The sequence below is a fragment of the Somniosus microcephalus genome, chromosome 3 (genome assembly GCF_052327205.1).
Source record: "Somniosus microcephalus isolate GS21.2 chromosome 3, FLI_Smic_1.0, whole genome shotgun sequence".
NCBI classification, from domain to species: Eukaryota; Metazoa; Chordata; class Chondrichthyes; order Squaliformes; family Somniosidae; genus Somniosus; species Somniosus microcephalus.
Genome location: NC_140989.1, coordinates 118,606,679 through 118,633,689, shown reverse-complemented (window position 1 = coordinate 118,633,689; position 27,011 = coordinate 118,606,679). Strand labels below are relative to the sequence as shown.

Sequence of the window (27,011 nt, the reverse complement as noted above, 5' to 3'; positions counted from 1 at the left end):
CCATCAAATTTAGCCCCGAGCATCGCTATATATGAAAACTATCTATACATTATACATATTTCCTACATTACAACAGTGACCACACTTCAAAAGTACTCCATTGATTGTAAAGTGCTTTAGGAAGTCTGGTGGTCATGAAAGGCGCTATATAAATGCAAGCCTTTCTTTCTATATATCGATATATAGTGTGTGAGGTGTCTATCAGTACATTTCCCACACAGGTGACCTATACTTGTAAACTGTCCAGCCTCACTCAGACTGCTGTCACACAGTAACGTTGCTTTACACACCTTGCATCGGAGGGGAGCGGGCAGGTTGGAGGACCTCCTCGTAGGACTGCTCCTGGGCCTGGCCAAAAAAGCCATTAATTGGTCCAGGCAGCGGGCGGTCGAGGGGGTCGTTCAGCCCAATTGCCTGCCTCTCTTCCGCGGCCATGTTCGCGCCCGGGTGGCCCTGGAGGTGGAGCACGCGGTGTCCGCCGGCACGCTTGAGTACTACCGTGACCGGTGGGCGCCACGGGGGCTGGAGTGCGTTATCGACTCGGACAACCAAATTTTAATTTGATTTGTTAAGTTTTATTTGAACTTTTGTTCATTTACAGTCAATTTGTTTTTGGTCCTATCAAAAGAGTACACACCTTGCATTTACTCGGCAGAATGGAGAAGTTGCATTGTTTCAGGATAGCATTGATGGGGAGGAGGGTGTTGAGAGAGGCCGGCGCTCCCACTGTCTGTCGGAGGGGGGAGACAGTGGTTTTGGGTTAGTGGGAGTTGAGAAAGGAGGAAGAGTGAGGTTACTGCAGCACATTGAGGATTAGCTGGAGTGTGTGCGTGTGGGAACGAGAGAGAGCGCGAGGGACAGGCGGATACCTGAGATCTCCCGTTCCCCGCCAGCTGCAGCCCGGACCAGCCGCTGTCCCCGGCACCGACACCCGACCATGTTCACAGCGGCGACTTGCCTCACCTTCATGGCCATTCTCCTCTCTGTAGAGCCGCAAAAAGGTAGGGGCAGGCTGTATGTTAACGTTTTATATTTATACAGTTTTGTTTAAAAAAACATTTTAAAGTTGAATTTGTAAGGAGAGTTTAAAAAAAAATCTGTAGTTTAGCTTTGTAAACATTTGTGAGCGGGAAGAGCTAACTTCATTTTTTTACGAATAGTTATCCTGTCCGGCAAAATATTTTTTCAATATATGTGGGGAGTAATTTGAGTTATTTTTCCGCTCCATTTGTTGTTAATCGAATGATATTCTCAGCCATTTCAACAGTTTATCATTGAAGTTGGGTCCACTGAGCTGGTTAGTCAGGGACACTTTGCCCTTCTGTTGATTTTGGGCTGGGTTGGAGCTGGTTAGACAAAGTCATCCCAGCAGCGGATAAAAGTGTCAATGTAGTGTGCTGGCTGGGCTACTTTCCTCCAAATTGCTGCTCTGCCATTCTCTCAGTTCTTGTAGTCTTCCTGTCCTGAGTCTCAATCTTTTCAGAAGAATTTAATTTGTGATGTGCTAATTTGGGATTTTTTTTGAATTTGTGAATCAAGCAAAGAGTTGCCAAACTTATTTGCTTTTGAAAAAAAATTGCAATTTTCAAGCTTTGTCTTAAAAAATATATGTAATTCTGAGAAGCAAGTTTTTTCAATATATTTCACCGCTTCAGAATATTTAGAATAGCCTCAACTTTTTTTTAACGTGGACTGTTGAATTTAAGAGATCTTTAGAAAAGTGCTGCCAAGATTTTGGGCTTTGTGCAACTGCACTACTCAGACTTGGGCAACTGTACAATCCTGAGTTGAGACTGATTTCAGTGCGTAAAGTGAGTTCTGAAAACTTTTGTTGGAAATTCTTTTGATTCAAATGTCAGTATTTTTTTTAAAAAATGCATCTTTGGTCTGATATGGCTGGTGGTTGATCGCCGTCCAGTTCTATTGCCCCTCCAATCATTGTTTGTAAATCACTGGCGTGCTGCCATGCTTTAGCTGTGGGTTTTTATACTTTTAACTGACTGTAATGAGAGGAGCCAAAAAGATTCCTCAGATTTTTTTACTATTTAAATATATATATTTTCAAATTTGCTGATTCTGTTGAAACCAGTAATTGATTTGTTTGCGAAGTAGGATCTAACATCCAGTTTACTGCAAATTTCTAGCACTAGTCTAATTGAAGACATGATTTTAACCAACTAGCTTCAAATTTAATGTAACAATGGTGTTTAGTTCTGGTTCAGTAACCAAATGGGACCAAGTGAGAGTCACTAGCACTTTATTGAGACATGAGATCCCTGCAGTATAAAATAACATTCCAAAGTCTGACACTTGAGAGGTGTAGACACTCATATTGCTATTTTACCCAGACAGATTGCTTGTTTGAATCTGTTTTTGAAATGCCTGAATGCAAGCTTTGTTTTCTACATACTTAAACCTTTTTGATAAAATTTAAGACATTTTATATGTATTGGATAACATGAGCTACTTATTTTAGTTAACTAATTTTGTCGTATTCAGATAGCATCTGGAAAACTTCTATCATTTTTATGGAGGGTTATTTTTATTTTGTTTAATCACAGGCAGTTGAAGAAAATCTATTTGAAATCATTAAATGATTCTATTCAACCATCACTTTCCTGATTGAAGAGATGAGAGCATTTACCGCTGAAACCTGATCAGATCTTGTTTAGGGATGAGTGCCAAACTAATTTTTAAAATTAGAAAATACATCACAAATGGACAGTTTTGGATAAATTTGGCAATTGCTTCAGATTGGGCTGGTCCTGTTCCTCCTGTGAACCTGGTTCTGTAACAGGTGGCATTGTTCCAATGAAGGTTATTTTAAGGGTGAACTAGTTTTGGATACATCACAGGAAGGACGGGAATGCACTAATTGGCTACTCTATCTGACCTTGGGTTCCACAGTTCCATCTTCTGTGGGGCATGGGACAGAACTAGTCTGTTCAGTAGGTTTACAATATCATATTTCCTTTCTGTGGCTGCATTGCATCTTTTTGGGAAGCTGTGACAGGCAGTGTTCTCATGGTTTTTCCATGTTATACTGGAAAGGTACCGAAATGTAAAGGTTTTTACATCATTGCCAGCGCAAGCTCCCCCTTCCCAACACCTTTTTCAATATGTAAGTTAGATTTGGAATGATGGCCATTTTGCTCAAAGAAAAACAGAAACTAATGGCCCGGATTTTCCGGGGCCTGTGACCGCGTATGCGGCCGTAAGTGCCTCACAAGTTCCAAATTTACGCATGCGCGAAAACCCAGAACTTGCGATCTGTCAAGAATCTTCTCAACAGATCCTCTGCATCCCCAGGAAATGGACATTCGCTGGCCGAGAGTTGGGCTATTTGCTCAACTCTTCCCCAGCGAATGCCCATGAAACTCTTATGCCTGGTAAAAGCAGGCATAAGGGTGAAAATAAATATTAAAATGATTTTTTAAAATTTTATTTTAACATTCAAAAACCTGTAAAATAAGCTTGTTTTTTTTAAATTTCAGTGCTGTAAAAATGTATTTGTGATTCCTATTAAGCTTATGGGGATTCCGTACGTGAATGGAATCCCCATAAGCATAATGGGAATTCCCTTTCTGATTGATGGGGCCGGCACATGTGATCCCAGAGACACTTGCGAACCGCCTGCGCCCCTGGGATACGTGGGCCTTTACGCAGGCCTACGCATAGAGGCCCAGGAGTGCAAGTCTCCGTGGATCCAGGGCCATCAGGTAGGTGCATAATTTTATTGTGGTTCGGAGGCATCCGCCCGCGGGAAGCTGCCGACCGCAAATTCAAGCCCAATATAAATGTGCTGTCTGTTGTTGACATTTAAAAGAGAAAGACATTTAAAAAAAGAAAGACTTGCATTTATATAACTCCTTTCATGACCTCCGGACATCCCAAAGCACTTTACAGCTAATGAAGCGCTTTTGAAGTATAGTCACTGTTCTAATGTAAGGAACAGGGCAGTCAATTTGTGCAAAGCAAGATCCCACAAACAGCAATGAGATAATTAAACAAATAATCTGGTTTAGATGCTGATTAAGGGATAAACATTGGCCAGGACACCAAGAGAACTCCCTGCTCTTCCTTGAATAGTGCAGTGGGATCTTTTATGCAGCTCTGAACAGGCAGACAGAGCCTTGGCTTAAAATCTCATCCAAAAGATGGCACCTCTGAAAAGTGCAGCACTCCCTTAGTCCTGAACTGAGATGTCAGCCTAGACTATGTGCTCAAGTCTCTGGAGTGGGATACGTCATCTAACATGGTTTTAGAGCAATGAAAATGTAATTTGTGGAATTCAATCAATCAGGTTTGAATATTATATAGTATGTTAAATTGATATCCTTGAGTGCTTGCTTAATTGTCTTTGGCATTTAGGTAGGAATTTAAGAGTATTCTTTTTCTGGGAAGCTTACCTGTAATTTATTTCCTCAGAAGATTTGTTAATTTGGGGAGCATTTATTCAGTGCTAGCTGTACATAATCTGTTGGAAAAATTGATTCAATACACATAGGGGAAGGTCTCCTCTGTGATGTAATGACATTAGAAACATGTATATAAAGAATGTATTTATGATTTCACTACAGTTTGCAAGCAGAGCAAATTTTCTCATCTAATGACCGTTTCTTCATTAAATTCTTTCTTGAAGTCTTATTGGCTCAGCTGGCGACACTCTTGTCTGATTCAGAAGATCATGGGCTCAAGCCCTATTCCAGGATTTGAGTACATAATTTAGGCTGGCCCGCCAATGAAGTACTGAGGGAGTGCTTCATTGTTGGAGGTGCAGTCTTTTGGATGAGATGTTAAACCGAGGCCTGTTCAAGTAGATGTAAAAGTGAAGGGATTATTACTAGTCCTAGCCCCTTTTGGGCTACCCCGGATCAGGCGTATTTCTCAGACGTTCACTTTCAACTAAAGTTTGGGGTAGCCGAATCCTAAAGACGCTTCATTGGGTCTAAAGGTCTGGACTATCTCTTCCTAAAGGAAAGGAACAACCTGAAAATGTTACCATCCTCCAGATAGCGCTTTTAATAAGCTTAGCTAGACTGTAAAGTTCCAGATATTATGAGGGTCTGGAAAACTCCCCCAGAATTCTGCAACTCCTCACCAAAGAGTGTACAGAGATTGAGTTTGCGAGTTTGATACAGAAGTCTTATGTGAGACAATTCTAAAAATATATAGATTTATTAAAGAACTGACATGCAGTTTACAGTTGGTGAGTCAATCGCAATATTAACAGTTCCAAAAAGAGAAAACTTACAATCCTATTATCAGAGAACCTTACTTTTAAATCTTAACTTCGCTACAGTTTTACAGTTCTTAGTGTTCTACAGGATATCCACCAAAATCAAATACATTTGGTCCCCGAGGTACAAAGAGTTGGAAACTTACAGAGCCGCCTCTGAAGCCGAGAATCGCTTTGCCCGATTAAACCGAGCCTACTATCCCATTTGAGAGTTCAATATTTATACCCTTTTCCAGTGGTATTTCCTTTTAAGGTTTCCTGCTGATGTAAGCTAATTATCTCTAGTCATTTTTCTGCTGGCCCCCTGCAATTCTTAATCACCTCAGCTGGTAGCATTACAGAATCATGTCTTCTCTCTGTGTTCTAAGTTTACCATAAAAACGGTGTGACGACAGGTGTGTTTTTTACTTGGTCATTTTTACGAAGGCAGGTGTAAATTAGAACACCTTATCCAGGGTGAACCATTGTTTCGTTCCCAAAGGTTAGCCTGTCGGGAGCCTTTAACATTCTGTTTCAATAAGGTTATTGATTCAGTGTCAACAACTATCTTATCTCAATAGCCAGAATGCTTTCACAGCTATTTCATCGTTAGGTTTCTAGATTTCCAAACCCAGTTTGTCCTGTTTTAATAAGGCCAGAATTCTTTCATAGAATGAATAGGTTATACGGCCTATTCCTTCACAAAGATCCCATGACACTATTTGAAGAGTAGATTCTGCCAGTGCCCTGGTCCGTTCCTCTCAACTGCACCACCAAATAATAGATTAACTGGTCATTCATCTCATTTGTTGTTGGTGGACAATGCTGTGCTTGTCTTTGTAACAGTGATTACATTTCACAAGTATTGGTTGTAAATTGTTTGAGGATGGGATGTGATATATGTAAATAAATATGTTCATTCTTTATTTGCTATTAGATTAAATTTGATAATTGGTAAAAAGAAATGTGTTTTTTGGTTCGTTTTCTACTCCTTTTCCAACTGATGTTCATGTGTGCAAATTCACTTTTATTCAGGACAGCAGGAGGAGAGGTACTTTCCTCAGGAAGGATTGTTAACTCATCCTCTTGGTCACTTAGGAACAGGAGTAAGCCACGCCCCTTGAGCCGGCTTCGCTGTTCAATCAGATCATGGCTGATCTGTATCACCACTCCACTTAACCTGCCTTTGCTCCATATCCCTTGATAATCTTGCCACTTAAAAACCAATTGATCTCAGTCTTGAAAGCTTCAATTGTCCCAACATCCACAGCCTTTTAGGGGAGAGAATTCCAGATCTCTGCAATCCTCTGTGTGAATAAGCCCTTCCTGATTTCACTCCTTATCCTAAATGGCCTATCTCTAATTTTAACATTATGTCCACTTGTTCTTGATTCCCCCCACCAGAGGAAATAGTTTCTCTGTATCTACCCTATAGAATCTTTTTAATTTTTTTTAACATTTTGATGCGATCACCCCTCAATCTTCTATACGATTTCTATAGTGCCTTTCATGACCTCAGGACATCCCAAACTGCTTTGCAGGCAATGATATACATTTGAAGTGTTGTCACTGTTGTAATGTAGGAAATGCAGCAGCAAATTTACACACAGCAAGCTTCCACAAACAGCAATGTGATAATGATCAGATAATCTGTGGCCTAGAAATTTGGAAGCCCCCAAAAATGGTCAGGATGATAGCGATGTGATAGGAACCCGCGTCCGTTCAGAGGACTGCAGGCAGCACGTAAAATTTGTGCTGCCTGCTAGTTTGCACTGAATGCGCTGCTGAGTAACTGAATGCTCCGCAGGGGACTTAAGTTCGTGTGAGGCTAGCTCCAATTAAAGCTAGCCTCCACTTCTTAAAGGCAGTCTGCACCTCTTAAAGGGAAGGTGCTTTCTGCCTGCAACAGGTGCTGCAAGTGCTTGTGGAGGCTACTGTCAGAAAAAGAAGACTGATTAATGGCTCAACAGGCCAGAGAAAGGGCTTCAAGGTTCTCTGATGAAGCATTGGTCCAGGAGGTCAACTCCAGAAGAGAGGTCCTCTTCCCACAGGGTCCAGGAGGCCCTCCAAGCAACAGACAAGAGTGCAGTGGGAGCAGATGACCAATGTGATCAATGCCAGCAGTATAGCTGCGAGGACCAGGACTGCGTATAGGAAGAAGTTTAATGGCCTTGCGCATGGTCAAGGTCAGTGAATTCATCTTCAAATGCCACATCCCACCATCTGCACCACAGGCCTCACACACTGCTCAATGCACCACACCCCCATCACTCACCTACCAACAATCTCTACCAAACACAACTCTTACCTCAAATTCATAGCTTCACCTCACCCACACACACTTACCACTGCAAGACTCTCGCCCACATCTCACAGCTTGACCACACTACCAGCTATTCCTCTGTGACAGGCACATCACCCAAACACATTGCACCACACTCACTGACACACTTCCCTTTCTCTTGCAGGAAATGGTGGTGCATAACAGATGTCAGCAGACCTTCACCACAGGGGACAGGCCCGCCTGCCTCCCCTCACTCCCTTGGAGGAGACGGTGCTGGCCATTCTTGGCAGTGGCATGGCTGAGCCCGCGGCCAGTGGCGGGGCTGAAGGAATAAAGATGCCGATATCCTAATATGTTATCCTCCTTTTCACATCCCACTTCCCCATCATCCCACAATCTCTTCTGATTTACAATCTGCACATTCTTGCTTTCCCACCAACACCACCCCCCTCAGCCACCACACCCCCACCCTTGTGCCTTTCTCATTTCAGACACCCAAGAATTCCAGTCTGACCAGCCAGTGGTTGAACGACGAGAGGGAGAGGAGTGTCAAGAAACACCGTCACTTGATTTCACACTCCCAGCCATCAGCTCAGATACTGACGCGCCGCATATTTTAGAGGATAGGTTAGATGTGAGACCTGCACATGGTGAGACACCGGGCATGAGTGGCCTGCAGCCAGGACAGGGGGAAAGGGTAGCTCCGGTGCCAGCTCCCCAGAGGGTGAGGTCGCACATGAGTTCTGCTGCACAGGACTCGGATGAAGACTTCAATGGGGCGGCCTACAGAAGAACACTGATGGGTATGCACAATGAAATACTTGGTGCATTGGCAGGCCTGCCAGAAAGCCTGAGTGCAATGTCAAGGAACCTGGAGGAGTCCGGCACCAACCTTGCACAGGGATTTAGGCAGAGCTTGGAGCCCACCCTTTCCAGTGTGGAAGGGCTGGGCAGATCCATTAATGCACTTGTGGACCCAACCATGATGCAGCGTCTGATGGCCGACGTCTCGGCTTCCATTGCAGCATAAGCACAAGCTCGGACTGCTGCCATCATGGCTGGGTTTACCAGTGTGGAAAGGGGCTTGCAGGGTATTGCAGCAGTCTGTACACCAGGAGGTTACTAGGATTGCTGACATGCTGCCCCTGGGAAGTGGGAGGTCGACCCTGTTCTTCTCCTCTGAGGGTGACCGCATTCATCCTCCCACCAATGCCACTCCGCCAGCGCCCTGACTGTTGCCCATCAGCCGGCTAGCCCAGACTGCTGCTGCCCATGCTGAGGTGGTTCAGTCTGAAGCGAAGCCGAGCCTACTAGGCCCAGAGCTGCTCGAGGTCATCTTGCAAGACCATCTGCAGTCTCCCCCACTGAAAGTCAGCAGCCTTCCACCAGCCATGCTGCAGCTGGAGTGGAGCTAATTTACAGAACAAATGGGAAACTGTTCAACCTCTGTTGTCTCCAGTCCAGATCCAAGGTCGTCCCATCCTCTGTCGTCGAATTACAGTATGCAGACAACACTTGTGTCTGCGCTCACTCGGAGGTCGAACTCCAAACCATCGTTAACACCTTCACCGAAGCGTAAGAGAGCATGGGCCTTGCACTAAACATCCGTAAGACAAAGGTCCTCAACAACCTGCCCCCGCCACACAGTACTGCCCCCCGATTATCAAAATCCATGACGAGGCCTTGGACAACGTGGACCACTTTCCATACCTCGGGAGCCTACTGTCAACAAGGCAGACGTCGATGACGAAGTCCAACACCTCCTTCAGTGTGCCAGTGCAGCCTTCGGTCACCTGAGGAAGAGAGTGTTTGAAGACCAGGACCTCAAACCCAGCACCAAGCTCATGGTCTACAGAGCAGTAATGATACCCGCCCTCCTGTATGCCTCAGAGACATGAACCATGTACAGCAGGCACCTCAAAGAACTGGAGAGGTACCACCAATGCTGCCTCCGCAAGATCCTGCAAATCCATTGGTAGGATAGGCGCACCAACGTCAGTGTTCTCGCTCAGGCCAACATCCCCAGCATCGAAGCTTTGACCACGCTCGATCAGCTCCGATGGACGGGTCACATCGTCCGCATGCCTGATACGAGACTCCCAAAACAAGCGCTCTACTCGGAGCTCTGACACGGCAAGAGAGCCCCAGGTGGGCAGAGGAATCGCTTCAAGGACACTCTCAAAGCCTTCTTGAAAAAGTGTAACATCCCCACCGACACCTGGGAATCCCTGGCCCAAGACTGCACAAAGTGGAGGAGAAGCATCCGGGAAGGCGCCGAACACCTTGAGTCTCTTCGCCAGGAGCAAGCGGAAGCCCAGTGCAAGGAGCGCATGTCAACCCAAGCACCCCGCCCCTTCAACCACAGTCTGCCCCACCTGTGACAGAGACTGTAGGTCACATCAGTCACCTGAGAACTCATTTTTAATGTGGAAGCAAGTCATCCTCAGTCCCGAGGGACCGCCTAAGAAGAAGATGTTGCAGCCACTGGGGTAGCACTATGTAGGAGCATTAGGACAGGCAAAGGCACACGCAAGTCAATAAAGGAATACACAAGGGTGATTAGGTACATTTTTGGTGTAATATTGGATGGATATATGGATAAAGTTTGATTGGAAAGTTTGCTTTGTGGTGGCTTTTATTGCAGCATTGTGGCCGAGAGGATGCTGTGATGGTCAGCGACAGAGTGAAGGTCTGTGTCTAATGTTGAAAGGGGAATTGGGGTTGTGTTCACTGGTACCGCAGGCTAATGATTCGATCCTGGATATTTTGGCTAGAAAGGGGCTGTCTATGTTGCCTCCTTCCTTTCGCTTCCGCCGCCTCCTCTTCAGGAGCTGGTGTCCGTATCCCTGATGGCAAGAGCTGTGCCCTCATGATGGCCAGGTTGTGGAGGATACAGTACACCACAACGAATCTGGGTGCAAGCTTCGGTGAGTACGGTAGGGCCTTTCCAGAGCGGTCTAGGAAGCGGAAAGGTTGTTTAAAGATGCCAAGGATCTTCTCTATGATGTTTTGTATGCCTGCTGGCCGCGTGCCTGGGTTGCAGAGCAGAGTAGTGAGCCAGGTGTGTCGAGCAACATTCCGCGCAGCTGTCTGGAGGTCCCATACAGCCCGGGACTGGCTTTTCAAATGAGATTTCGCGCATGTGGGAAATTTTGAATGGGCCACGCAACCCGTTAAAGGGATTGCGTGCACCCAGAAAAATTAGGGGAATATTGGTGTCAAGGGATGGCCCTTGTCGCCCAGTAGCCAGCCTCTGGTTTGTCTTGTTGGCTCAAAGTCTGAGGGAACAGCAGACTGGTGCAGAATAAAAGCTACATGACTGCTGCCAGGATACTGGGCATTCACCATCATGATGTGCTGAGCATGGTCACACACCAACTGCACATTCAGCGAGTGGTAGCCTTTGCGGTTGCGGTACAACTCAACATTTATATGCGATGCCTGCAAGGCCATGTTTTTTTTTAAAATTTGTTTGTAGGATGTGGGCGTCGCTGGCAAGGCCAGCATTTATTGCCCATCCCTAATTTCCCTTGAAGGTGGTGGTGAGCCACCTTCTTGAACTGCTGCAGTCCATGTGGTGAAGGTATTCCCACAGTGCTGTTAGTGAGGAAGTTTCAGGATTTTGACCCAGCGACGATGAAGGATCGGCGATATACTTCTAAGTCAGAATGGTGTGTGACTTGGAGGTGGTGGTGTTCCCATGCACCTGCTGCCCTTGTCCTTCTAGGTGGTAGAGGTCGCGTGTTTGGGTGCTGCCAAAAAAACCTTGGTGAGTTACTGCAGTGCATCTAGTAGATGGTACACACTGCAGCCACAGTACACCGGTGGTGGAGGGAGTGAATGTTTAAGGTGGTGGATGAGGTGATAATCAAGCGGGCTGCTTTATCCTGGATGGTGTCGAGATTCTTGTATTGTTGGAGCTGTACTGATCCAGGCAAGTGGAGAGTATTCCATCACACTCCTTACTTGTGCCTTGTAGATGGTGGAGAGGCTTTGGGGCGTCAGGGGGTGAGACATTTGCCACAGAATACCTAGCCTCTGACCTGCTCTTGTTGCCACAGTATTTATGTGGCTGGTCCAGTTACGTTTCTGGTCAATGGTGACCCTATGTGTGTGCAGTTGATGGCGCCCTGCACCACGGAGAATTCTGCTAACCCGGTAAAGCCACGTGCACGCTCCACCTGCTTCTCTCTGGTCAGACAGAGAAGACCATGAAGTCGCCTCTCCTGGCATAAAGCGCCTCTTATGCAGCAGTGGACAGCAAACTGCAAGATATTACAAATGTCGCTTGATCCAGCCTGGAAGGATCCCGACGCAAAAAAATTCAGTCACCTTCACAGCCACTAGCAGCACTGTCCTTGCCTTGGAGTGAAGCTGCAGGTTTGGTTACAAGAGGTGGCAGAGTTCTGTGAGCACCTCCTTCGTTTAACGCAGATGTCTCGCTCATGGCTCAGATTGAGATGAAAGAATTGCTCTCGGAAGACCCTGGTGGGTAAGGCCACCTGCTGAGAGCCCTTCTCCCCCTCCTCCCTCTCTGAGCAGCTTGGCCCCTTATTTGTTGCCTCTGCTCCATCTCCCTGTCGCTGCAGGCCAAGGGGGATGACAACTAGAGCACCCATGACTGGGAACAAGTGGTCTGACCAGAACCCTTGAAGTCAGAAGCAAGGCCTTCTCCACTTGCAGCACCATTCCCTGTCACCTCACCAACTTTAAGTAACTCCAGAAAGCTCCAAATCGTTCCACAAACTTAGAGCCAGTAGAAATCAAAAAGCAAGTTACCTGAAAGTTGTTGATGATCCCTTTAAATATCGCTGGTGGGCAGCGCTGGTGTCAAATCATTGACGTCACGATCTGCCTACTTACCATACTTCTAGCGCATTTCCCCTAATGGTTGCCCTACCGCCTGCACCAAGATTGAATCCGGCGCGGCCCGCATCAGAAGTGTGTGGCTGCTGCTCGGATGCCATTTTGGTCGCAATTCGGCACCCATAGTGCCCAAACAACTGTCGCTATGAATCCAAGTTTCTAGGCTTTTTTTTTGTGCTATTGATTGAGGGATAAATATTGGCCAGGACACCAGGGAGAACTCCCTGGCTCCTCTTCAAAATAGTGCCATGGGATCTTTTACGTCCATCTGAGAGCAGACGGAACCCCGGTTTAACATCTCATTCAAAAGGCGGGACCTCCGACAGTACAGCACTCCCTCTGTACTCAGTGGCGAGGGCATGAACCACTGAGCCACAGCTGACATCGAGGCAATACAAGACAAGTTTATACAACCTGTCCTCAAAATTTTGTGTAGTGGCTTTCTGAATTTGATGTGGGAGCGATTGGGATATGGTTTTAGCTTCACCCCTTCTCACCTGGGCTGGTGCACAGTCTACCTCATGGGCTGAATCTGGGGTGGGGGAAGGAGGAGAAGTGTAATCATCAAAGGAACTAATTCTGCATCTCTGGGCTTGTCCAGCTTTGGCATTGATGATTGCAGTAGAGAAACTGATTCTGTTTGGCCAGCCTTCCTATTTGAAGGTGGTCAGTGTGGTTTGAGCAGAAACTGGGTTATATGTGCTCTATTAAAAAGGAGTTCAGATGTGTTTGATAGTTGTGAGATGGAGCACTTGACACAATACTGGATGGGGGATGTGTTTAATTGTATGGAAAATTAAACTTTTATTGAAAGAAAGCAGGACCCTAGTACAGGCAATGCAGGCTAATTAGGATTTTATTTATAATCTACCTGTTTGGGTTGTAGTCTGATGCATAAACTGAACTAGCAGAGAAGTGCAGGTAAAACCATTAAAAAATCCAATAGGATTTTGGGTTTTATAAATAGAATACAAACAGGTAATACATTTATACAAAGCAAAGGTTAGGGCATGGATAGAGTACTGAGAGGTTTTGGGTATACTATTATTAAAACCATACAGTGTGCAGTGTAGATTCAACTGGATGATGACAGGGTGAGAAACTATATTTGAGTCACCAACTGAGAGATACAGGGACTATTTCCACTGGAGCATGAAGGCCGAGAGGAGATTTAATGCAGGTTTTTTTTTTAAATTATGAAAGATTTTGATGGGGTGAATAGGAAAAGACACAATCCAGTTGGAGAGTTAGTGACGAGGGAATCATCTATTTAACATTTTCAGAGATCAAGGAGAAGTTTCTTTACACCTATTTGTCTGAGCATTGAGTACTATGCCAGAGGGAGTAGTTGAGCCAGTGACCATTGCATCTTTTAAAGGAAAAGCGGATAAATATTTGAAGCAGGGAAAGATACAAGGCTACGGGGAGAAAGTGGGGCAATGGGATTCGGTTTAGATTGCTCTAGCAAAGAGCCAGTGCAGAGGTAATAGGCTGAATGACCTGTTTTTGTGCTGTAGACTTGTATGGTTCAGAAAATGACAAGAATAGCAAATGTTAAAGTCTGTACACGAGAAGACTGGTTTAGTAGGGACTTAGAGAGAGAGAGATCTTTGTAAAGCTTTTGCTGTTATTGGACAAGGCAAGAATCAGACAAAAATGTATTCAGGGACTCTGAAGATACATAACGTATTAATTTTAGAGTAGAGCATCAGCCACTCCCACTCTGAGTGCTGGTTGTGAATATTTAGCACCACTACAAAGTTTTATATATTTTGGGGGGGAAAAATGGATTTTACATGCCGCTTTAGCACACTCAGTTAAATGTTTCAACTTGGAATGCTTAAGACCATCTTCAACTTGTAGAATTGTAAGAAACTTTAAATCTCTTTTTAAATGGTCAAGATTTAAAAGATTTTCATAACTGTCCGCCTTCTGCAATGTATAAGATCACTTAACATTCAAATATGTACAGATAGATGTGGCACTATCCATAGGTGGTTATTTTGATAAACAATTTGGCCTTACCACAATTCAGTCACGATGGTGCAGTGAAGACCTTCATTTCCACAATGTACTTGTGCTGCTTTTGCACCAAACTTTTTCCAAAAGCATATTTTTAGGTTGCCTTCAACGACGATATGTGCAGTGGGCGTGGGATAAGCTAGAAAACCGGATCTCTGCCCATTCTGTGCTGCATGTCAACGTCTGATCTGACCCATGGAGCTCTTGCTAAAAATGGACAAGAGTTTGAGTTTTATCCACTGTAACAAGATGCATATTTGTGCACGTGTCATTTTCTGCTTGCTACGCGGTAGCTGTGGATGGATTGAGTGACCTGGTAAGTTGTGAGGTGCTGGGTTTGTGTGTACCACTCGGGACTGTGGCAGTAGGTTCTTTGGGTATCTGAAGCAACAGAAGAAAATTCACTTAAATGCAGCACCTGAAATAGCTTCCACAGCAAAAGTATATCATGATGTAAATGTGTGAAAGAGGAGCAAGAACAATAAAAGAATGATGCTAGCTTTGAGGACATTGCCAGCTTCACCATGGCCCCATCCCTGTTTTCAGCCCCATCATCAGCAGGACAACCTGTTTTTATTGACTGAAAGGTCTAAAATGAGTGAGGACTTTCCCTGTGTCTGTTGTGCTCCCTCCCATTATGCTCTGCCTTGCCCTGCAAGCAGAGAGGTTGTTCTGAGGTGGAAGTTTGAAGAGCACATAGATGAGCAAAGGCCAAGTGGGCAACCTGCATGTGTGTAAGTAAATATTCAGGGGAAGGTAGCTTTGTGGGATTACCTTTCCAAATGGTCATACACTAAAAGTTACAGTTACAAGTGTGCCCTGCTGCAGTATAGGCGTGTATACAAAGCTTGGAAAGAGCTGTTTGGTGAGGGGTTTGCATGCATCCGCCGTCAGGATATAATTCGGGGTTAGTGGCCCACCTACTTTATGCATCTACTTGATGCAGTGCTGGCCAGCCTTGTCTCAGCAGACTTCCTAAAATGACTGAACTCTTTCCTCATCAACTCCGACCTCCTTGGGACATTTGTCACTGCATTCAGTTTGGTATCTGGAGCCTGGACGTGGTTTCTGCGAGGAGGATGGACTTCTTCCATGAGCACCTCCCAAGCAGCATCTGTAAACAGGGGTGCTCTGTTGTTGGTTGAGTATTTCCAGTTTCCTGCAGGACAACAATGACTAGCTTTAGCCTTTCGAGTGGCAGCTGTGTACACTATTTCTCATCTCCCCACCCCAACCTGGGCTGACGAGCAGGTCCCCTCCAAATACTCATTAGCTCAGAAAATCCTATAAATTCAGCATGAAGCTCAATGCTCCATTTCCTCACCTCTTTGGTATCAATATCAGAAAATTCGCCCTATTAAAAAAGTACTTGGACAGCTGTATTTAAAGAGACTCGGGCCTTTTAATGAGTAAATATTTATGATCTAAAATCTGGAGAGCTGTGCTGATGGTTTTTCCCTCTGCATGCTTCTTTCTTTGATGCCCTCTGAGAGAAGCAGGTGTTCCTGTTGGGAGTGGACTCCCTTTAGTATGTTAGTGTAATGCTGACTTTCCCTTCACTAAGGGAACATGTACAAGAAGCTGGGTGGGAACCAGAGGAGGCAGAAAGCAGAACCCTTGAAATACTGTACCAGATTTATAAGCTAGACAGCCTCGCAGGGGAGGGCACTTTTTTTTACCAATTTTGCAGCAATATCCACATCTTAAAATTGATATACTCATTAAAGGCACACCTAGCTTCAGTACAGATTTGGGCAATATTTAAGTGAATGAGAGGCATTTTAGGTGAGTTTACATCAGTGTATATCCCATATAGGGCCCAGACCTACAGCAACAAGCTTCCAGCACTCTGGAGCTAAGTTTTATTTAACAGAAAATAAATGAGTAGCATTGTTTGAGGAAGCATGGATTCTGAAACTAACAAAGCAATGATAGTACGATTATATTCATAGAACATCATCACACAGTGCTCTGTTACATAGCTTTACTGTGTTAACCTTGCAGATTGACTTCTCCCAGCAAGGTTTTGCTCTGTCTGATTATATGTCGAATAGGAATGCTCCTGTTGCACCTGCAGTGTATCTATTCTCACTGATTCACTACAGACGAAACATAATCTGAGCCTCTCTCACATCTGCTCTGACAGCCAATTTCAGAATGAATTAATGTAAGTTTTTGCAAGCTGGTTTTACTGGGTAGTGACAACATGTTGATGTTAAGGTTGCATTTATTCTGTAGCTACTTGACTGGGAGCTAGAGAATTAATTCCATCTTGGCAATGCCTTGTTTATACCGCTTGGCTCCAAATTGAGCTCTGTCTCTCGGAGTTCAATGTTCAGTGTTGGCAAAAGGCAAGTGCCACCCACCCAGCACAATCTTCTGGCTTCGGCTCTCCAGCAACAGCCAGAAGGCCCTGACCATGATAGAACTTTGTCCATGTGTACTTTATGCATGTGCAGAACTTTGTGCTTATCTGGTAAATTTTTAAAGCCTGGAAATTGCTGTTAGCAGGAGCTGTAAGACCTGTGTTATGGGGGGAAGTGGAGTTTACTGAACAGTAATAACGGGAGTATGGAGTGATGCACATTTCTGACTTCAGAGTCAACATGTTTTATGAAGGGGAAATCATGTTTGGCAAACCTATTAGAGTTTTTTGGGGTGTACCTAACAGGGTAGATAAGGGGGAACCAGTGGATGTATTATATTTGGATTTTCAGAAATTCAGTAAGATTAGGGCTCATGAGATTGGGGGCAATATATTAGCATGGATTGCGGATTGGTTAAAGGACAGAAAACCGAGAGCAGCAATAAACGTGTCATTTTTGGGATGGCAGGGTGTAACTAGTGGGGTGCTGCAATGATCAGTGCTTGGGCCTCAGATATTTACAATATGTATCAATGACTTGGATAAGTTTAATCTATCCAAGTTTGCTGACAATACAAAGCTATATGGGAAAGTAAGCTGTTGGGAGGACACAAAGGGATATAGTGGGCAATAAGGTGGCAGATGGAGTATAATGTGGGGAGGTGTGAAATTATCCACTTTGGTAGAAAGAATGGAAAAGCAGAATAATTTTTATAAAGTGAGAGTCAAGTAAATGTTGGTATTCAGAGGGATTTGCGTAACTTTGTCATTCCTATACAAGGACACCATGCAGGTACAGCAAGCAATTCGGAAGACATGGTATGTTAGCTTTTATTGCAAGGGGGTTGGGGTATAAGAGTAAGGAAGTCTTGCTGCAATTATATAGTGCTTTGGTGAGACCACATCTGCAGTACTGTGTACAGTTTTGATCTCCTTATCTAAGGAAGGATATACTTACCTTAAAGGGGGATGCAATGAAGGTTCACTAGATTGATTCCTGGGATGAGAGGGTTGTTCTATGAGGAGAAATTTAGTAGAATGGGCTCATTGAATGGCGGAGCAGGCTCAAGGGGCCGAATGGCCTACTCTTGCTCCTATCTTCTATGTATACTCTCTGAAGTGTAGAAGAATGAGAGGTGATCTTATTGAAACATGTAAGATTCTGAAACAGCTTGACAGGGTAGATGCTGAGAGGCTATTTCCCCTGGCTGGGGAGTCTAGAACTAGAGGTCTCTTGGATAAAGGGTTGGCCATTTAGGATTGAGATGAGGAGAAATTTTTTCATTCTTGGGTTGTGAATCTTTGGAATTCTCTACCACAGAGGGCTGTGGAGGCTCAGTCGTTGAGTATATTCAAGACAGAGATCGATAGATTCTTGGACGCTAAGATTATCGAGAAGTATGGTGATAGGAACATAGGAACGGAGTATGCCATTGAACCCCTCGAGCCTGTTCTGCCATTCAATGAGATCATGGCTGATCTGCAACTTGGCCCATATCCCTTAATACATTTAGTTAACAAAAATTATCAATCGCAGATTTAAAATGAACAATTGATCCAGCATCAATTGCCATTTGTGGTAGAGACTTCCAAACTTCTACCACTCTTTTTGTGTGTAGAAGTGTTGCCGAATTTCACTCTTAAAAGGTCTGGCTCTAATTTTTAGGCTATGCCCCCAGTCCTAGAATCCACAACCAGCAGAAATTGTTTCCCTCTATCTACCTTATCTGTTCCCCTTAATATCCTGAAAACTTCGATCAGATCACCCCTTAACCTTCTAAATTCTAGGGAATACAACCCTAACGTGTAATCTCTCCTCACATTTGCCTACATTGCAATCTATTTGCCACAGTTTTGGCCATTCACTTAATCTATTGATATCCCTTTGTAATTTTATGCTTTCATCTACAGTGCCGCCTATTTTTGTGTCATCGGCAAATTTAGATATATGGCTTTCTATCCCATCATCTAAGTCGTTAATAAATACTGTGAATAGTTGCGGCCCCAACACACATCCCTGCGGGACACCACTAGTCATATCCTGCCAATTAGAGTACCTACCCATTATCCCCACTCTCTGTCTCCTGCCGCTCAGCCAATTTCCTAACCAGGTCAATAACTGCCTTCAATTCCATGGCCTTCTACCTTAGTTAACAGTCTCTTATGTGGGACTTTATCAAATGCCTTCTGGAAGTTCATATAAATAGCATCCATAGACATTTCCCTGTCCACTATCTTAGTCACCTCTTCAAAAAATTCAGTCAGGTTTGTCAGGCATGACCTACCTTTCACAAATCCATGTTGGCTCTCTCTGATCAACTGAAAATTTTCGAGGTGTTCATGTTGATGTAGAAGACCAGCCATGATCTTATTTATTGGTGGAGCAGGCTCAAGGGCCCTATGGCCTACTCCTGCTCCTATTTCTTATGTAGAATGGAAACATGTAGACGCTTGGCGATATAATCCGGACTCTAGACGAGGTAATATCTCCAAGTTTGCAGATGACACAAAGCTGGGTGGGTGTGTGTGCTGTGAGGAGGATGCAGAGAAACTCCAGTATGATTTGGACAGGTTGGGTGATTGGGCAAATGCATGGCAGATGCAGTATAATGTGGATAAATGCAAGGTTATCCACTTTGGTGGCAAAAACAGGAAGGCAGATTATTATCTGAACGGCAATAGATTGGGAAAAGGGGAAGTGCAACGAGACCTGGGTGTCCTTGTGCACCAGTTGCTGAAGGTAAGCATGCAGGTGCAGCAGGCGGTTAAGAAGGCAAATAGTATGTTGGCCTTAATAGCGAGAGGATTCGAGTACAGGAGCAAGGATGTCTTGCTGCAGTTGTACAAGGCCTTGGTGAGACCACACCTTGAGTATTGTGTGCAGTTTTGGTTGCCTTATCTGAGGAAGGATGTTCTTGCCATGGAGGGAGTGCAGCGAAGATTCACCAGACTGATATCTGGGAAGGCAGGAATGATGTATGAAGAGAGATTGGGTTGATTAAGCTTATGTTCGCTAGAGTTTAGAAGAATGAGAGGGGATCTCATTGAAACTTATAAAATTCTAACAGGACTGGACAGACTAGATGCAGGAAGGATGTTCCCGATGGTGGGGGAGTCACAGTCTAAGGATAAGGGGTAAGCCATTTAGGACTGAGATGAGGAGGAATTTCTTCACCCAGAGAGTGGTGAACCTGTGGAATTCTCTACCACAGAAGGCAGTTGAGGCCAACTTATTAAATATATTCAAGAAGGAGTTAGATATATTTCATAAGGCTCAAGGGATATGGGGAGAAAGCAGGGACAAGGTACTGAATTTGGATGATCAGCCATGATCTCATTAAATGGCGGAACAGACTCGAGGGGCCGAATGGCCTACTCCTGCTCCTATCTTCTATGTTTCTATTGCAAAATAAGGGGCCTTGATTATTAAGTATACTTACCTTTGCATATAACTATTGTAAGAAAGGGGGAAATCTTCATTTCTGCATCTCCCTACTAAGCCTAAATTGAGAAAGCAATAAGCAAATTAGGGGACTACGAGTGGTGGGAAGTAGCTTATAATGCCAGCCAGCATCCCTTTTGTCTCTTAATCTCTGCTGCCTTCTATCTTGTCACAGACCTTCCCTTTTGTTCTTTCCTCCCCGCCCCCCCTTTCCCTGCCCCTACACTTGCTTAAAACCTGTTACATCTCCAACTTTTCCAGTTCTGACGAAGGGTCATCGACCTGTTTCTCTCTCCACAGATGCTGCCTGACCTGCTGAGTATTTCCAACATTTTCTGTTTTTACTTCTGTGAAACTAGTTGAGCTGCCTACATAAATGCTACCAAAGCATGTCAGTGTCAGAGAGAAGGAAGGCGCTATAGAAGTAGGAGATTCAGTACTTACTAATGAAAGGGAACTTGACAGGTTAGTGGGAATTCCTTATGTAATAAATGGTTAAGCGCACAGATCCCACCATACAGAATAAAAGCTGTTTCAGCAGTTGAGGAGAAGGTAGTATATTGGAACCTTCTGCAGGTTAATTTATTTCCTTTTAAGTGATGGAGAATATAACACAGGCAGTCTCTGACAGGCGAAAGATAAATTGAGAGTTCTGACGAAGGGAACAGTTTTCCTCTTTGGAAGCGGGAGGGGGAACTGGTGACAGTAAATGCTGGACTGGAGAATGAGTGCAATGGGACCCGATGACTGGAGTAGCCACTCCAAAGCTTTGGAAGTGCCAGATATGATGCCTGAACAAACTTGAATGTAGAGCAGAGCAGCAAAAAGGCCAGTCAGCCAACTGCTGTGATAGAACAGCGAGTAACTCGGAATCTGACTCAAATCAAGTCTGCCATTGGCAGCATCGAATGTTGCTGATATCTTTATTGCTAAGAATTTGAGTGACAGACCAAGCCTCAGACATACTAAAACATACAGTGCAAAGTGTTTAAGGGTTTGCTGTTAAATCTGTCAGAAAACTGATCGCTCAGATGAACATGAACATGACTACTGATTCTGTGATGTTTCTTTCAGTATTGGGTTTAATGAAAAATAACAGACTTTGTGCCTTGCATTAAACTGGACAAATAGTGTTTGAATACAGAAATGAGGTTAGCATTTCTATTTTGGAAAATAAAGCATTGAGTCATAATCTTTAGAAAGGCATATAATGCAGCATAGAATAAAGAGAGCACCAAGCAGTCTTGCATATATAACTTAAATAATTAGCTTGATATTTGGCAGGACTATTTATGCACTACAATATGGAGCAGAGAAGTATGAGGTCTTCAATTCACTGTGGTGATGCATTGGTGAAAGTTTGAAAGTAGTTTGTGAATAATGGTGTTTATACTTTGCCAGTTACTATAACTTAATGTTAGTAAATTGCGGATTGGGCGGGTGGGGTGGAGAAGAGTGAAATGTGACCTGTGAAAATTTGCATTTGAAATTTAGCATTGCTTGTTAGGTTGTGTTTTGAGTGATTTGGGGTGTTTGGTACAAATACTTAAAAATAGATTCAGAGAGAAAACACAAACAGGAATATGGAGGATTAACTTAAAGGAGGGAAATCCTGGAAGGGCTGTACTGTAGCGGTTCGTGTAGATCGCCACTAAATAAGAGAGTTTGACTTCGACGAACTATAAATAAGTTGTTTATTTACAGGAACAGGCTAATTACAGTAGATAAGATGGCTGACTGTAGGAGCACCGTGGTGTAGGTCTGGTCCCAGCGGGGACTCCACGAGGACTGAGTTCGCAGTCCTGTGGGGAGCGTGATGACGTCATCGCGTTTGTGTTGTGACGTCATCACGTTGCTCGCGTTTCCCGTGCTTAGGGCGTCACGTGATTTGCGTCGCTGGCCGTTGAGGCCGGGCTCTGCCGGTGCTTGCCGCGGGAGCGGAAGATTGCGTCACTCCTGTCGGCTGGCCGTTGAGGCCGAAGACGCTAGGCCGGGCTGTGCCGGCGCACGCACATCACGTCGTATGTGACGTGACGTCAGCGCGCTAGGGCGCGCCTTAAAGGGGCAATGGCCCCAACAGGTAAGTTAAAAGGGCAACGGCCCCAAAAGGTAAGTTAAAGGGAATTATGTGTCTTAATGTAAGGGACAACCAGTGGTACCGCCACAGTACCATCATTTGAGTAAAGAGCAATTCTAAATAACCAGTCCTGCATTAGACATGGCAGGGCTAAATCCTGACGTGCTCCTAGCGGAGTGGCCCTCGGGGAGCACTGCTCAGGAAACCCTGGCCTGACAACGCTGAATTTTTCATCATTTAATCAATGAACGGAAAATTGGACTGCGGGCCTGTAGTTTCCCAACTACCTCTGAGCACTTGATTAGGGAATCACCCCTGATATATAAGCAAGTTCTTTTGCAACTACCTGTTCTTTTGCCAAAGCTCTTTAGTGAAATGAGATGATGCAGGTTAGTGTAATAAGTTTTGGGTATTTAATTCTTACTTCTCACCCTCTGGCCCAACCTGCCCTTGTCGATTATAGATACAATCTGGTAGAATGATTCTCTGTCTGAAAGATACTATAATTCATTTTGTTCAGTGCATTATATATTTTGTACCTGAATAAACATGCAGGAAGCATGGAAGGTCTATATCATTTAGTATCTACCCTTTTGTTTGTTAAGAAAATGTAGATTTTTCTAACTTTGTTCAAAATTACTGTGTGGTGATAAAATCATCTTGGTGAATAAAAGTTGTTTTTAATCACAATTGGCTGACAAGTGTCTTATAGAGGGAGGGAGGAAGCAAAGTAGAGACTGGGAGGGATCATAAAGGAAAAATAGCAAATGTAGAAACAGAACAGAGTATTCATTTGAACTGGTGAGATTCATATTGGAAAGTTAAGTGCCTGTGACGATGCATGCAGAGTTTCCATGACAGCCGGGTGGAACTCTAGTGACCTTTGACCTCCCAGTGGTGGCCCCATATCTGAGTCAGCCAAGTCCAGTGCTGTTGTGACTGTCTGGTCCTGCAGTCACTTGATGGTCTGAATTTGTCTCTGGATTCAGAGCCAGTTACCTGATCAGTGAGTACTCGAGGCATCCAGCGCTGCTAAACACTTGCTCAGCATGTGTACTGATCTGTTTGACACCAAAAGGCTGTAGATGCTGGGTCAATTGATGTGTTCAAGACTAAGATCAATAGATGTTTGTTAGGTAAGGATATCAAGTGGTACGGAGCAAAACTGATCTCAAGGAGTTGAGTTCTAGATCACCCATGATCTAATTGAATTACACAGGATATACGGCACAGAAACCGGTCATTCGGTCCAACCAGTCCATGCTGTCGTTTATGCTCCACTCGAGCCTCCTCCCATCTTTCCTCATCTAAATCTATCAGCATAACCTTCTATTCCCTTCTCCCTCATATACTTATCTAGCCTCCCCTTAAGTGCATCTATACAATTTGCTTCAACCACTCCCAGTGGCAGCGAGTTCCACATTCTCACCACTCTTTGGCTAAAGAAGTTTCTTCTGAATTCCCTATTGGATTTCTTGGTGACTATCTTATATTAATGACCTCTAGTTATGCCCTTCCACACGAGCGGAAACATTCTCTCTGTATCCACTCTATCAAAACCTTTCATCATTTTAAAAACCTCTATTAGGTCACCCCCTCAGCCTTTTTCAAGAGAAAAGAGACCCAGCCTTTTCATCCTTGCCTGATCGATATAACTTTGCAGTTCTGGTATCATCCTTGTAAATCTTTTTTGCACCCTCTCCAGTGCCTCTATATCCTTTTTATAATATAGCGACCAGAACTGTACACCGTACTCAATTGTGGTCTAACCCAAGCTTCGATACAAGTACAGCATAACTTATCTACTTTTCAATTCTGTCCCTCTAGTCCCTGCTTGGTTTGCTTTTTTATTGGCCTTTATTAACCTGCGTCACTACTTTTAGTGATTTGTGTTTTTGTACTCCCAGATCCCTTTGCTCCTCTACTTCATTTAGATTCTTATTTTCCAAGTAATATGTGGCCTCCTAATTTAACTTACCAAAATGTAATACCTCATCTGTCCATTCTGCAAGTTTATTAATGTCGTCTTGTAAATTGTTGCAGTCCTCCTCAGTATTGATTATCCATCCAACCCACCCCAAAAAAATTTGGTGACATTCGCAAATTTAGAAATTGTGATTTTGATGCCAAGTCTAAATCGTTAATATAAATTGTGAGCAACAGTGGTCCTAGCACTGATCCTTGTGGGATCCCACTCCCCTCCCCTCACCTCCCCTCACCCCCCCTGCCACCCTGAGTAGCTAACCTTTACCCCATCTCTTTCTGTCTTGCAACCAGCTAGCTATCCATTCTGCTACTTGTCTCTGACACTGCATGCTCTGACCTTATTCATTAGTCTATTATGTGGTACCTTAGCAAAGGGCTTTTGGAAATCTAGATATATTATCTACTACATTACCCTCTTCTAAGAATTCAATGAGGTTGGTCAAGCAAGACTTTACTTTTTTGAAATCAATTATTCATTCATATATTTTTGGTTTCTAGATTTTTTTATTTTCCTTTAGTAGGAATTCCATTATTTTTCCTACCACTGATAAGCTGATTGGTCTATAGTTCCCTGTATGTGTTCTAGCTCCCTTTTTTTTTATTCGTTCATGGGATGTGGGTGTCACTGGCAAGGCCAGCATTTGTTGCTCATCCCTAATTGCACTTGAGAACATGGTGAGCCACTGCAGTCCATGTGGTGAAGGTACTCCCACAGTCCTGTTAGGGAGGGAATTCCAGAATTTTGACCCACTGACGATGAAGGAACTGGAAAATATTTCCAAGTCAGGATGTTGTGTGACTTGGAGGAGAACTTGCATGTGGTGGTGGTCCCATGCGCCTGCTGCCCTTGTCCTTCTAGGTAGTAGACGGCATGGGTTTGGGAGATGCTGTTGAAGAAGCCTTTGCGAGTTGCTGCAGTGCATCTTGTAGATGGTACACACTGCAGCCACAGTACGCTGGTGGTGGAGACAGTGAATGTTTAAGGTGGTGCGTGGGGTGCCAATCAAGTGGGCTGCTTTGTCCTGGATGGTGTCGAGCAATATGTGTTGTTGAAGCTGCACCCATCCAAGCAAGTGGAGAGTATTCCATCACACTCCTGACTTGTGCCTTGTAGATGGTGGAAAGGCTTTGTGGAGTGAGGTGAGACACTCGCCACAGAATACCCAGCCTCTGACCTGCTCTTGTTGCCACAGTATTTATGTGGCTGGTCCAGTTAAGTTTCTGGTCAATGGTGACCCCCCAAACTGTGTTATATTATGGTCACCATTGCCTAGATGTCCCCCTACTTTTACTTCTCTTATTTGCCCTAGTTCATTCCAGATGGCGGAACAGGCTCGAGTGGCTGAATGGCCTACTCCTGTTCCTGTGTTCCTAAAGCTGTGAACAAGGATGATGCCTGTGAATCCTTCACTCAAGACTATATGTATACTGAGGACTTGCACTGGGGAGAACTGGCCTGCTCTTCTTCAAAATAGTGTCATGGGATCTTTTATATCCACCTGTGAAGGCAGAAGGCACCTCAGTTTAATGTCTCATCCAAAAGACGGCACCTCCGACAGTGCAGCACTCCCTCCGTACTGAATTGGAATGTCATCCTAGATTATATGCTCAAGTCTTGGGAGTGGGACATGAACCCACAACCTTCTGACCTGAGGTGAGAGTCCTACCACTGAGCCACAGCTCAAGTAGATGATCCTGCTGATAGAGTAATCTCTACTTCTAAACCGGCTCTGTGATTTATGAATCCGCAGATGCTGCAACAAAGGCAGGAGCCGTGCTGGTTTTTGAGCCATCAAGTGCTTGGCCTGTAACAGCCATCACTGCTTTCTCCTCCTCGCCTGTGCACTGTGACTCGCCATGGATTTTTCGCCATCAATTTCTTAAAAGGGTTTGTGGCTGTTTGGAATGCATTCAGACATGTACATAGACCGGCATGCTTTCAAAAAAAAAATTAGCACTGTGAATGACGTATATTCCCTCATTTTATTTCTCCGCTCCATGCCCACTCTGACCTCTCTGTCCTCGGCCTCTTACACTGTTCCAACGAAGCTCAACATAAGCTCAAGGAACAGCACCTCATCTTTCAATTAGGCACTTTACAGCCTTCTGGACTCAACATAGAGTTCAACAATTTCAGATCATAACCACTGCCCCTATTTTTTCACGTGGCAGCTGTTGATGATTCCACTATACCCATTTACACCTCTTCTAGACTCATCTTTTGTTTCTTTACTTGTCCCATTACCATCTCCTTTTGCTTTATACAATCATACTTTTTGTCATTTAATCTCTCCTGCCTTCCACCCTATCACAGACCTTCCCTTTTGTTCTTTTCTCCGCGACCCCCCCCCCCCCCCCCGCCCCACACTTGCTTAAAACCTGTTATATCTCTAACTTTTTCCAGTTCTGACGAAAGGTCATCAACCTGAAACGTTAACTCTGTTTCTCGCTCCACAAATGTTGCCTGACCTGCTGAGTATTTCCAGCATTTTCTGTGTTTATTTCAGATTTCCAGCCTCCGCAGTATTTTGCTTTTGTATATTCCCTCATGTTGGTCAGAACAGGTACGACATTGTAAGAATTGTGATGCTGCTGCCCTTAGTGGCACACAGTAGACTTCAGGAGGCTCAAGAAAAGGGTAGAACTTATTTAAAACGTGTGCACTAGAAAATAAAAAGCCCATAATTTAAAATTCAAACGAATAAAATGCCTAATTTAAAACGCAAGAAGCAGTTTACTGTATTCATCCTC

At 44.3% G+C, this 27,011-nt stretch overlaps 1 protein-coding gene across 2 annotated transcripts in view; it reads left to right on the top strand.

Moving 5' to 3' along the window:
* Positions 1-678: 678 nt before the first annotated feature.
* Positions 679-27,011, top strand: part of fndc1 (fibronectin type III domain containing 1) — a 297,076-nt gene continuing 270,743 nt past the window's right edge. For both annotated transcript variants that reach the window (XM_085981527.1, XM_085981526.1), the window contains exon 1: positions 679-1,001. In XM_085981527.1, the coding sequence (XP_085837653.1) occupies positions 938-1,001 (64 nt within the window). In that variant the 5' untranslated portion in view covers positions 679-937. The remainder of the gene's footprint in view (positions 1,002-27,011) is intronic.